We start from the raw sequence: 14,065 nt of genomic DNA on the forward strand, positions 1-14,065 counted from the left end.
TGCAAAAAAGCCATTAATCTCTACGACTTTCAAAGTTGTGGAGAGGGCTGTTATCTGACTTTTATTATCTCAACTGTAGGTAAACAAATGTCTTTTTCTCTGCCAGAGGAGAGGTCATTAGTTCACAGACTGCTCTGAAGGAATCATTTTGAATTTAGAGTGTTGTGTAATCTGCACATATTAGAGAATGATGCAATGTTAGAAAACACACTATATACCTGAAAATAAAAATATGAGAATATTTTCTTTGCTGCTAATCTTCTAGTAATTATTCATAGTACACAACCAATTCATTATATTATATATTTTTTTTCGCTTCAGTGTCTCTTTAATGGTTGTAGCTGTCCGTAGACAAGTGGCAACAACTATCGTTCATTTGGGCGCACGATTTTAGATAAGTGTTAGGCACTTGCAGGGGGGCAATGCAAGATGGGAGGAAGCGCCCCAATTGTCATACAATGTGTAGCAAGTAGAGGTAAGTAATAGGAACAGCCTAACTTCATGATAAGAGGTTAAAATTTCACAAAGGCATTCTTTCCAGAGCTTGACCTACTAATATGTTTCTCCATACTCGATTGCCTGATGAAGTGGGAGCTTTGCCCGTGAAACGCGTTGCATACCTGGAGAATCCCCAATAAATAGTACTGTTGTTAATTAACGGCTCATTGGCTGGTCTTTGCCTGAGGGAGGCGAGTCCACCTACATCCCTCCTTTTAGACGGCTTTTAATTATTTTATTCTTGTTGGCGCCTCTGTTGTGTTCATTTCTTCTAATAAAATTTCTATAGTTAGATACCAATAAAAAGACATCGCGTTTCATGGGACATGCCCGCTTCCTCGGGTCAATACAAGACAGTGTCTGAGCTGTGTATCAGTATTTCAGAGCACCAAAGGCATTTGTCGCTCTGAAACGGAGATACATAGCGCAGACACTGTATCACAATTGGGGCGTTCCTTCCATCTTGCATCGTCTCCTCCCCTGTCCCAGGGGTTAACTCAGTGACTACATCCAGTGGCCCTTTGTTTTTTCTGGAATGTTGACCCAAACGAGTCATCATAGCCAAGTGGAGATGGTCCTTAGGCACTTACAGTGGAGGGTTAAGGTTAGAATAAGTGGCGGATAGTGCATTGTAAAATATCGCTAATTTCAAATTACCGATATTTTACTATTAGCGACACCACCCTGTGCCCAACTGATGTGGCAGCATCGCAGTACATACTAGTCAACTGGCGCATATGATTATATCAGTTATGATATTTAATATTAGACAACGGTTCTTCTCTTTTTCCTATACACTGATTAGACATTAATGCATTACACCCACCTGCCTGAAATTGTATTGGTCCCTCTTGCTCTAACAAAACAGCTCGACCCATCGAAACGTAGACTCCACAAGACCACTGAAGGTGTCTTCGGATTATCTGGCACCAAGATGTTAGTAGGCAATCTTGTAAGGCAAACCTAAAGCAAGAAAAGTAGAGGTAAGGCTCTGGATCCCATAGAGCAGAGTTCTCCAACCCTGTCCTCAAGGCCCACCAACAGTCCGTGATTTGCAGAAAACCACAAACATGCACATGTGAGGTATTTAGTGTCTCAGCAGAGCTGATTAACTACCTCTGTGGATTTCCTCAAAACATGCACTGTTGGTGGGCCTTGAGGACAGGGTTGGGAAACACTGCATAGAGCCTTCTTGGTCCCCCTTGTTCCACCGCTGCCCACCATTGAAGTTGACTGTCACTCCTGGCAGTCTTCAAAAGTACTTGGCATGCCCCCAAGAACTTATGAAGAAGGGTCCATCCATGATACCACACATGAACCTATGGATTTGAGTAATGTTCTCCTCCTCTACCCATTGTTTTATGCTGCACACCAGTATCAAAATGGTACACAAAATATTCCCATTTTTCGTGAACAGAACGGTTCGCCTTTTTGGAAGCTTGCTGGTCTGCACAATACTGATTATAATTATCAGTAACTGATAAATCTTGAACGCACACAAAAAGTGGATGTTCAGACCTTACTGGTACTTCTATAAATGTGGCAAACAAAAACAATGCTAAACAAACATTGTTTTCCATGTTTCTACATTTATAGATAGGTTCTATAGTGTTTGCAGATGACAGAAGCCTTTGTACAGTAATATAATCCATGGAGGATGTCCCTATTCTACAAGGTGACTTAGACAAACCAAATAATTCAGTTACTACTTGGCATATAAGGTTCAATATCGTTAAATGTAAGGTTATGTAATTGGGGACTCAAAATTTGCATACCGCAAATAATTTTGGTTAAATTAAATGAATCCATCACAGGGAACAAACTAGGGTCAAAGCTGTGGAAGAGGCGAGTTGGTGGTGATGTGGAGTACCATGGTTGATTAGGTGGTGGTGATATGGATCATCAACGTTGACTAGGTTGTGTGGATCACTATGATTGGTTGGGTGATGGTGAGGATCACCACGGTTGATAAATTGGAGTGGATTGACATGGTTGGTTGGTTAATCATGGTGTGGATCACCATAGTTGATCAGGTAGTGGTGTTGTGATCACTATGGTTAGTGGTATGGATCGCCATGGTTGATTGGGTGGTGTGGATTTCCATGGTTGGTTTGGTGGTCATGGTATAGATCACCTTCATTGATCAGGTAATGGTGGTGTGGATACCCATGGATGATTGAGTAATGTGGATTGCTGTGGTTGGTTGGGTGGTCATGGTGTGGACTGCGTTGGTTGATGAAATAGTGGTGGTATGAATCACACTGGTTTATTGGGAGATGCTGATGTGGATCCTGATGGTTAATTAGACAGTGTGGATTACTATGGTTGGTTGGGTGTTCATGGTGTGGACCACCTTGTGTGATCAGATAGTGGTGGTGTGGACCACCTTGGTTGATTGAGAGGTGGTGTGTGGATCAAGATGATTGATCAGATGGGAAGGAAATCTCATTTGGTTGCAAGTCTCACAGATTTGATATAAATACCTTATTACTACCCGCAGACTTGCGAACACTAGTTTAGGCTTTTGTCGCATCACGGCTGGACTACTGCAACACTTCACCTGCAGTTTGTACAGAACATCGGTAGAAACCAACCTCGCTATTGCCACCTTCACTCACTCCACTGGAGGCTACAGATGAGCATAAATTCTGACTGTAGGAGATTTTTTTTGCTAGAAAGGAAACAGAATTCACATGGCCTGGACTGGAACTTTGCACAAGGCAAAACCGATGCAGAGGGCTAATAAATGATTAACTTGACAGCTTAGTTAGCCCTGGTGATCTCATCATTAGCGCTGTTTAAAGTTACGGTTCATGCGACATTCTGTTCAATGTAGGGCAAAAAATAAAAATTGTCTAGTCGGATTTAAAGGGATACTGTAGGGGGGTCGGGGGAAAATGAGCTGAACTTACAGGATGTCTGCGGGGGACCGTTAGAAGCCCCGGGTAAGTTCAACTCATTTTCCCCTGACCCCCCTACAGTATCCCTTTAAGATCGCATCTCTGCTGGCTATCCAGGAAGTGGAAAAGATCACTTGCAAGATGCATCAAATTACATTAAAGGAAACCAGAGACGATCTAAAATAAAAGTTTTATACAAACGTGGGGTTTCCTCCAGACCTATGCGCACGGATCGCTCCCATGCCGCCGTCCTCAGTCTTCTGTATCGCCAATACCTGGTCCTGTAACTTCGGCCAGTCTGGGCAATAGAAGTACCTTTTCTCTCCGCAACCGCCAGCCTGGCCGCGACTGGAGGAAGCTACAGGACCCTGAGGCTGCTATATTTATTTCCTATTAAGCAGTGCTAATTGCTTGGCTGTCCCGCTGATCCTCTGCCTCCAATTAGTGATGGTCAATGAGAGGCAGATAATTTTGAGTTGATGCAGGATAATGCAAATTTTGTAAGTCAATTTATGCAGCTTGAAAATGGACCATTTGAATGTTACATCGATTAGTTCATGTTCAAGCTGCATACTTTTGCATACAAAATTTGCATAATACTGCATCAACTCGAAATTGAAGGGAACTCGATGTGAGAGGGATATGGAAGCTGCCGTATTTATTTCTTTTTAACCACTTGAGGACCCACCCTTTACCCCTCCTTAAGGACCAGCATTGAATTATGTGATCTGTGCTGGGTGGGCTCTACAGCCCCCAGCACAGATCAAACACCAGGCAGAGAGATCAGATCACCCCCCTTTTTTCCCCACTAGGGGGATGATGAGCTGGGGGGGGTCCGATCTCTACTGCCTGCGTGTGGCTTGCGGGGGGGGCACCTCAAAGCCCCCCTCCGCGGCGAAATTCCGCTTCCCCCCTCTCCTACCTGGCCCCCTGGTGATCGGGGCTGCACAGGACGCTATCCGTCCTGTGCAGCCTGTGACAGGACGTCCCCTGTCACATGGCGGCGATCCCCGGCCACTGATTGGCCGGGGATCGCCGATCTGCCTTACGGCGCTGCTGCGCAGCAGCGCCGTACAATGTAAACAAAGCGGATTATTTCCGCTTGTGTTTACATTTAGCCTGCCAGCCGCCATCGGCGGCCCGCAGGCTATTCACGGAGCCCCCCGCCGTGATTTGACAGGAAGCAGCCGCTCGCGCGAGAGGCTGCTTCCTGATTAATCAGCCTGCAGCTGGCGACGCAGTACTGCGTCGCTGGTCCTGCAGCTGCCACTTTGCCGACGCACGGTATAAGCGTGCGGTCGGCAAGTGGTTAAAGGAAACCTTTACGGCTTTACGGCTCTTTACGACGGGGAATGCGGAAGAAGAGGACGCTTTTCCCGAGGACAACTGGCAGTCGGCCGAAAACGAAACTTAGCCGCGGAGGGAGACCGGAGGGCACAGAAGGACCGGCGCGGGCACAGGACGGCTGCAGGAGGCTTGGGAAAGCCCCCAGGTAAGTAAAAAAAATTTCCCCCACCAGTTAAGGTTCCCTTTAAACAGTTTCAGTTGCCCGGCAATCCTTCTGATCATCTGCCTCTACTTTTTTTAGCCATAGTCCCTGAACAAGTTATGCAGCAGATTAGCCATACGCTTGTTCCAGGGTTTTGACTCAGAAACTACTTATGGTAGAAGATCAACAAGGCTGCCAGACAATGTTTACGAAGGAAATATATATGGCAGCCTTCATATTCCTCTAACCTAGGATTCCCTTTAACCCCCTTGGCGTTCCAATTATTTTGGCAAGGGGGCGGCGCAGCACTTTTTTTTTAATTTTTTTTTATTTTTTTTAATTCATATAGCTAGCCTAGCGCTAGCTACATGATAGCCGCTGACAAGCGGCATCCCCCTACCTATTCCGATCGCCGCCGTCGCTATTTGCAAGCAGGAAATCCCGTTCAGAACAGAATTTCCTGTTCGGCTTCCCCCGTCGCCATGGCGACAGGGCGGGATGACGTCACCAACGTCATGACGTTAGAGGGAATCCCGATCCAACCCTCAGCGCTGCCTGGCACTGATTGGCCAGGCTGAGCAAGGGGTCTGGAGGGGGGGTTGGCGGCGCGGCGGGTAGCGGCGAATCAGCGGCGATTGAGATATGCACGCAGCTAGCAAAGTGCTAGCTGCGTGCAATAAAAAAAAATTGTGAAAATCGGCCCAGCGGGGCCTGAGAAATCTTCCTGCGCAGGTTACCCCGAGCTGAGCTCGGGATAACCGGCAAGGAGGTTAATTGCATTTCATTGACCATCCATCCCTACCTCCAATACATTAACGAGGCACTTAAGTCAAATAAAAAAATGAGTTTTACTCACCTGGGGCTTCCCTCAGCCCCCTGCAGCTGATCGGTGCCCACGGAGAGTCGCTCCAATCCTCCTGGACTTGCCGGCAGCCACTTCTGGTTTTGCCGTCAGCCGCCGACAGGCTGGGAACGCGGGTGATTCTTCGCGTTCCCAGTCACAATAGCGCCCTCTATGCTGCTATAGCAACATAGAGGGAGCTCTTGTGGCTGGGAACGCGAAGAATCACTCACTTTCCCAGCCTGTCGGCGGCTGACAGCGAAACCGGAAGTGGCCGCCGGCGGGTCCAGGAGGATGGCAGCGACTCTACGTGGGCAACGATCAACTGCAGGAGGCTGAGGGAAGCCCCAGGTGAGTAAAACTCATTTTTTTTTTATATATGGCTTAAAGTTCACTTTAGCAGTGGTCCCCAACCTTTTTTGACCCAAGGACCGCTTCAGCATCAGACAATTTTTCCAAGGACCGGGCATATGCAAGCGAATGCAGGGGACGGGGGTGTAATTGCGTGCAGGGGGAGCTTGTTCTACAGGCAGGGTCATTACATCACCAGCCCTGACTAACCACTATCTTCATTACCCTCAGCACTGGCTTCACACTGCACTGGGGCTGCTGCATAAGCCACCAGATCAAGGTACATTTGGTGTGAAGGGGGGTACTGCCTGAGCTTCCTTGTCTACTGGCAGTCATTTCCTACCCTCATCTGCCTCCCTCTCACTTTCACCCTTACCTCCACCCCACAGCCACTTTACCCTCCAACCCACACTCACTTCACCCTTTTCTCCTCCCCACACTCACTTCTACTCTTCCATTCTTCTTCGCACTCTAGTAGCTTCCAGCATCAGCTTCTCACCTCAGTCCAGACTGAACTCTGTGGCTGGAAAGAGACCAGAGCGTCCCAGTTATCCTCACTGCTGCCACCTGGTGTCCTTACAGACTGAAAGCATTCTGCATTACAAATAGACGACACTAGATGGCAGCAGTAACAGTGGCTGCAGATGGCTCTTCTCTATAGACGGAACTTCAGTGACAATTCTCTCTGCACTGTAATGACAGACGGCACGGCCCAGCTCAAAACAGCCTGCGGCCCACTAATGGGCCGTGGCCCGGGGGTTGGGGACAGAGCAGGGACAAGGTCCTACAGCACCCAAGGCTGAGACACCAAAGTGCGCCCCTCCATCCCTTCCACCCCAGCTGTCACACACTGATTGCTATTAGACTAAGAGGGCCACAGGGCCCACAACCTCCCCAACACCTTAATATCTAGTTATCTGGCTTGCAGTCACTGCTTTGTATCCCCTTTTCTTATTTCTTTCTGCTTCATACACAATTAGGAATGACAGCTGAATGAATTGTGCTCTCCAGCCTATGCCTCGGCCCGGCCCTGGTTGGGGACCCCTGCGAAAGGACAACTGAAGCGAGAGGGATATGGAGGCTTCCATATTTATTTCCTTTTGAACTATACCTGTTGCCTGGCAGCCCTGCTGATCTATTTGGCTGCAGTAGTGCCTGAATCCCACCAGAAACAAGCATGTAGCTAATCTTGTCAGATCTAACAATAGTGTCAGAAATGCCTGATCTGCTGCATGCTTGTTCAGGGGCTATGGCTAAAAGCATTAGAGGCAGAAGATCAGTAGGACAGCCAGGCAACTGGTATTGCCTAAAGGAAATAAATATGGCAGCCTCCATATCCCTCTTGCTTCAGTTGTCCTTTAAGTCAGTGAACCAGAGCGAAACCTGTAATATCAGCAGGCCAGCCTGGCAATAGCCATTGCATACAATGAATACATATGAAATGACTATATTATTCATATTATTATGTATTTTTTTATAGCACCAATATCTTCCATAGCACTTTACCTAGAAAAAGAACAAATACAGATCAGGTTCTGTTCCTGGAGATTGTATGTAAGTTGAATTTGTGTGTAAGTTGAGTCCATTGTGAAACATGGATAAATGATTTACTTAGGACAACTTTGGATTTGGACATAAAGTATAAACTATGTTTTTGGGTTGTTTTTAATGTGCTTTCAAAGTGTTTTAAACTACTAACATTTCATACAATACTGTAACGTTTAACAATGTGTAATAAAAAAAACAATACTGTATATATTGTACAAGAAGACAACTTTATTTTGTATCTATGAAACATTGTAACTCGAGTCGTTTGTAGGTTGGGGAGTGTCTGTAGTGGGGAGCATAGATACAGGATAAGTTCAAAAATGTACAATCAGGACATCCAGTAATCAGTGGCGTAGCTAAGGAGCTATGGGCCCCAGTGCAAGTTTTACATTGGGCCCCTCCCAAGCATTCTATACATAACAATTCATATGGTGCAACAAAATCAACCACGGGCTTCCACAAGAAGGGGATGGGGAGCAGCTTGTTAATGATTACCACTATTCAAAGCATCTATAAAAGTGATCATTGCCAGCACCGGACCATTGAAGAGCTAATACTGTGGTTGAGGGAGGGCCCCTTGTGGACCCCTCTGGTCCAGGGGCCCCAGTGTGGTCTTAACCTCTGCACCCCCTATTGTTGCGACACTGCAAGCAATACAAATACATACACAGCTCATGTGTGGTTTGAGGCATCACCAATACTGGTACATGTTCATATCATAACACTAGGAGGAGGTCCCTGGCCTTGTGAGCTTACAATCTAGAGCAGGGGTAGGGAACCTATGGCTCGGGAGCCAGATGTGGCTCTTTTGATGGCTACATCTGGCTCACAGTTTGTAGGATGAGATCCCCGCACTATGATTGGCCCAATAGGCTGTCTGTCACTTGACAGGAAGCCTATTTGGCCAAAGTGCAGGTATTTCATCCTACAAAGTGAATCAACCTCCAAGTCAGCTAGCTAATTGTACAAGCTGTTAGTCGGTATTTCTCCTGTCTGGCTCTCGGGGAAAATGCTGATCTTGCTGAAGACATGTGACACTTCTGCTGCCCGGCAGATCAACTGAATACACATCACCATGGCAACAGGGACGTGAGCCCTCTGCTGCACATGCACACTGCCAGTTTGAAACATCTTGTATGGCTCTCAAGGAAATACATTTCAAAATATGTGGCGTTTATGGCTCTCTCAGCCAAAAAGGTTCCTGACCCCTGATCTAGAGGGTAGTAGGGGTGTTAAGACATTAGGGAAGGAGACACAGAGGTTAGTGGATGAGGCAGTGAGCCTCTAATACTAACTATAACAAATTATAGGCTTGTCTGAACAGGTGGGATTTGAGAGTATGTTTGAAGGGCTCCGGAAGATGTCAGCACTATATAAATGCACAATAATAATAGGTATGACAGCTTCTGTATACATCTCACTACAGGTTCACTTTAAAGCAGAATGAAACCCAGCATTTCTTCTTTGCTCTACAAAATTATTTACAGCATATTATATACAACCAGCATTTTTTTTTACTAGAACAGCATTCAAAGGGTTACACACAGGGCTGGAAAGTTCAGTGCAGAGAAATGTGGACGCATCCGAAGTGTAGATAATGTTATCTTGTGTTTACTTAATTGTATCAAGTGAGGAACGTGACACATTCTCTGACTGTGCAGAAGCTCCTGGACACAGACAGACACTCAAAGCATTTCTGCCTTCAATACATAATGAATAAAACCAGTTATGAATAAAATGCAAAGTCAGCTCTCAAAGCAAAAAACTGTACTTTTGGGAACTTGTAATTTCTAAATTATCAATAATAATAATGCACAAATGCAAATATGATAACCGTATGGCATATAAAAAGTATGAAAACATATTTTTATTGAATATTATGTCAGGGTTAGCTAGAGGTCCCCCAAGTATTAAGTTTCCAGAGGTATCCTCAGCGTTAAGTAGCTAGAGGTGCCCCTGGCTGAAGGGAGATCTTGTCAGTGGAATGTCGAGAGCAGATTGAGTAACCTCCCACTTGCAATCTCATCAGGACTCTGCATAGGGAAGGAGGGAGGCACTCAGGCAGGGGAGTGAGCCGCCTTTCCATCACCAGGCGCCTATAGGCACGTGCCTACAGTGCCTTTTGGTAAATCTGGCCCTGATGCCAGTTTAACTTACCTGGGGCTTCTTCCAGCCCCCTGAAGCCCTCTCCTGGTCCCTCTGTGTCATTTCATGCTGCTCTGTCCTGCAACAGTGCCCTTCTGAAAGCTTGCCGGCTGGGCCAGTCGCGGGCTATTGCATACGCTCGGCCCCAGTCATGGGTCTCTTAGATCCGCGCATGCACTGTTCCAATTTTTATAAACTGCACAAGCACAGAATGCTCCGGGTACAGGGCTGTGATTAGTAGGCGCCCGAACAGGGGCCACGCATGCAGCTGTCAGAAGGCCACTGAGACTTATCAGAGGAGCGTCGAATGATGGTGAGGTCACAGAAGGACTTAAAGAGAACCTGTAAAAAAAAAAAGTTCCCCTGGGATTACTCACCTAGGGAGGGGGAAGCCTCAGGGTCCCAATGAGGCTTCCCCCTTTCCCAGTAGATGCAGGCAGTCCAGCGCTGGCTCCCCGGAAGTGTCCCAGAATCTTCACTCGACAAGCCAGAGGTGCTGTTGCAGCTCTCCACACGGAGATAGGCAAAAATAGCCGATCTCTGTTGGGTCTGCTCTACTGCACAGGCACAGGAGACTTACGCCTGCGCTGTAGAGCGGCCCGACAGTGACCGGCTATTTCCGCCTATCTCCGAGCCAATACTGCGCCTGCGCTGGAGCCGGGAAGGTAAATATTTACATCCCCGCCGTACAGGGAGCTTTATCGCCACCGCTGTGGGACCGAGGAGGACAGGGGAAGCCTCGATAGGATCCATAGATTTCCCCCACCTGAGGTGAGTACCCCCCAGGGGAGGTTTTTTTTCGTTACAGGTTTTCTTTAAAGAGAACCCGAGGTGGGTTTGAAGAATATTATCTGCATACAGAGGCTGGATCTGCCTATACAGCCCAGCCTCTGTTGCTATCCCAAACCCTCCTAAGGTCCCCCTGCACTCTGCAATCCCTCATAAATCACAGCCACGCTGCTGACAAACAGCTTGTCAGAGCTGGCTGTGTTTATCTCTATAGTGTCAGTCTGCTGCTCTCCCCGCCTCCTGCAGAACTCCAGTCCCCGCCTGCATCCTTTCCCTCCCTGCTGATTGGAGGGAAGGGACGGGGGCAGGGACCGGAGCTATGTAGGAGGCGGGGAGCAGCTGAGACTGACACTACAGATGTAAACACAGCCTCACAGCATGGCTGTGATTTATGAGGGATTGCAAAGTGCAGGGGGACCTTAGTGGGGTTTGGGATAGCAACAGAGGCTGGGCTGTATAGGCAGATCCAGCCTCTGTATGCAGATAACATTCTTTAAACACACCTCGGGTTCTCTTTAAGGGAGCTGGAAGAAGCCCCACGTAAGTTAAACTGGCCACGTTTATTTTGCTTCAGGTTCTCTTTAAAGGACAACTTAAGTGAGAAGAATATAGAGGCTGTCGTATTTATTTCCTTTTTAACAATACCAGTTGCCTGGCAGTCCTGCTGATCTATTTGTCTGCAGTAGTGTCTGAATAACACCAGAAACAAGCATGCAGCTAATCTTCAGATCTGACAATAATGGCAGAAACACCTGATCTGCTGCATGCTTGTTCAGGGTCTATGACTAAAAGTATTTGAGGCAGAGGATCAGCATGATAGCCAGGCAACTGGTATTGTTTAAAAGAAAATAAATATGATACATATGGCAGCCTCCATATCCCTCTCACTTCAGTTGTCCTTTAAGCCCTGGGTTGCCCCCCCCCCCCCCTCCCCAGGGACCTCCTCCTTCCCCAGACCCCGGAAAAAATGTTGGACTTGAAAGCAGTCCTTGGGCTGAAAAAGTTCGGAAACCTCTGCTCCATAGTCTGTACAAGGCTCAGTCATCATCAGTAGCACAGGCAGCAGGTGGCGTAGTGGGCATCACGGTGGCGTAGTGGTTAGCGCTCTCGCCTTGCAGAGTTTGAGTCCCAGACAGGGTGCTATCTGCACAGAGTTTGTATGTTCTCCCTGTGTCTCTGTGGGTTTCCTCCAGTAATTCGGGTTTCCTCGCACATCCCAAAGACATACAGATAAGTTATTTGGCTTCCCCCTAAAATTGGCCATAGACAATGATACATACACTACACGATACATACTGTACATAGACATATGACTATTGTAGGGATTAAATTGTAAGCCCCTCTGAGGGACAGTTAAAGAGACACTGAAGCGGAAAAAAAATGATGATATTATGATTTGTATGTGTAGTACAGCTAAGAAATAAAACATTAAGATCAGATACATCAGTCTAATTGTTTCCAGTACAGGAAGAGTTAAGAAACTCCAGTTGTTATCTCTATGCAAAAAAGCTATTAAGCTCTCCGACTAAGTTAGTCGTGGAGAGGGCTGTTATCTGACTTTTATTATCTCAACTGTAAGTAAACAAATGTCTTTTTCTCTGCCAGAGGAGAGGTCATTAGTTCACAGACTGCTCTGAAAGAATCATTTTGAATGCTGAGTGTTGTGTAATCTGCACATATTAGAGAATGATGCAATGTTAGAGAAACACTATATACCTGAAAATAAATATATGAGAATATTTTCTTTGCAGCTAATCTTCTAGTAATTATTCATAGTAAACAACCAATTCATTATATCATATATATTTTTTTCGCTTCAGTGTCTCTTTAAAGTGACAAGACATTATACTCTGTACAGACCTGCGGAAGATGTTGGTGCTATATAAATACTAAATAATAATTATAATAATAAGTACCTTAGTCTGTATTTTGTATCAGCCCTGCAGTCACATGGAGAGGAGTGGGATCAGTCTCTACTTTATTACACAATGCCGCCACCAACCACTCTGTCTGTGCTTGATTACAGAAGAGAAGAGCCAAATAATGGTGCTTTATTGTTGTGCTCCTCCTCCTCACCAACCAATCACAGTAAAGGGGGAGGGACTCTGCTTTGAGTAGTGTTGCTCAGTGGCACAGAGGAGAAAGCTGCATGGCTACCTAAACAAAACTCTTATTCCATTTCACACATCCTGTTTTTCAGTTATGTCATTAGCTGTGTGCCTGGAGTTCTCCATGTAACACAGAGAGGCAGGGAAATCCTACACAATGCGACGCCAGACCCCTGTAGACTCGTGGCTGTAATCCCGTTTAATAAAATTAGTGATAATAGCATCCTGACAGCTAGCTATAGTTACCCTTAAATCTCGTCGCTGTAAAGATTCTGTTCCGCTTAGCAGTGACCCAGATTCATAATCAGGGCTCATTAAAAAAATGATCTAGCGCATAACAACCTCATTATTTTAGATATAATAAAACTCACAACTTGAATGCCAAAAATACTTTGTTTCCATTGAAAATACCTTGTTAGATCATTTTGCGTTTTTTAATTACGCCAATTTATTATTGCGTTTCAGTCTTCCTTGTCTAGTAAGTGAAAGTCACAGATGCAGCATAATCAGGCAAAAGCACAGGAGATGATGTAGCAGCGGCTTCAGCCAATCAGAGGAAAGGGTTGGTTCCTGCTTTTGGAGAGCCAGGACCAGGCATTATTGGCTGAGGCAGGCTGACAGGAAGTTGGTTTAAGACTGGGTATGGGGCGTATTGGTAACTCAGGGCTGGCTGAAGTGGCACAGTGGTGGGGAAAGGATGTACTGGGATGGAGGAGGAAGATACCATGGGGAATCCAGACATTGGCGGAAGGGTCCTTAAAGCATTCATTCCGTTATCCATTGTGTTGGCTGGCATTGGCGCCAGCATTGGTGGTGGTCCGGTAATGGGGACTGGCACAGGAGAGGTTGTCCTCATCTGGTTTAGAGAAGGCCTCAGGTCTCCTATCTGGAATGGGTTTGGAGGTGATGCAGTTGCTGGACCTACAAGAGAATTAATATTAGGGTCAAAACGGGTTATTCCTACTGCCACCGATTCACACGAATTGTAGAGGACAATCGAATGTTCACCCATTCATTTCATGAAAAATGTTTTAAAGTCTTAAGTCAAGCAGGTGTTTCCCAAACATGTGGTCCCACCAAAAGTAGATGTTTCAAAGGTAACCTCACATACAAACAAGTAGAGCGACAAGTAGATGAATTACCATATTTTGATCAATACAAGACGCACTTTTTTTCTCACAAAAATGGGGAGAAAAAGCCAAATATAAGGAGTCCCAACTTACGAATGCCCACCAATATGAACCCCTGACCCGCTGCGGTGTGGGGGACTCCCTGTTTTGTCCCCCACTTGCCCCTCTTTGTCCTCCACACCTCCCCCCCTGCAATGTAATTACATTGCATGGGGGGGGGGGGACGACTCAGAGGACATATATCAGACACAGGGGAACAAAAGGGG

The 14,065-nt window shown here is 46.3% G+C and overlaps 2 protein-coding genes across 5 annotated transcripts in view; both read right to left on the reverse strand.

Moving 5' to 3' along the window:
* CACNA1G (calcium voltage-gated channel subunit alpha1 G) overlaps positions 1-6,599 on the reverse strand; it is a 654,443-nt gene extending 647,844 nt beyond the window's left edge. For all 3 annotated transcript variants that reach the window (XM_068263037.1, XM_068263036.1, XM_068263035.1), the window contains exons 1-2: positions 6,524-6,599; positions 1,325-1,461 (exon numbers count right to left, since the gene is read on the reverse strand). The gene's annotated coding sequence lies outside the window, so the exon portion shown is untranslated. The remainder of the gene's footprint in view (positions 1-1,324; positions 1,462-6,523) is intronic.
* A 4,917-nt stretch (positions 6,600-11,516) lies between these two features.
* Positions 11,517-14,065, reverse strand: part of LOC137541225 (epsin-3-like) — a 64,478-nt gene continuing 61,929 nt past the window's right edge. For both annotated transcript variants that reach the window (XM_068262413.1, XM_068262414.1), the window contains exon 10: positions 11,517-13,590. In XM_068262413.1, coding sequence (XP_068118514.1) covers positions 13,220-13,590 — 371 coding nt within the window. In that variant the 3' untranslated portion in view covers positions 11,517-13,219. The remainder of the gene's footprint in view (positions 13,591-14,065) is intronic.

This window comes from Hyperolius riggenbachi, chromosome 12 (assembly GCF_040937935.1).
Source record: "Hyperolius riggenbachi isolate aHypRig1 chromosome 12, aHypRig1.pri, whole genome shotgun sequence".
NCBI lineage: Eukaryota > Metazoa > Chordata > Amphibia > Anura > Hyperoliidae > Hyperolius > Hyperolius riggenbachi.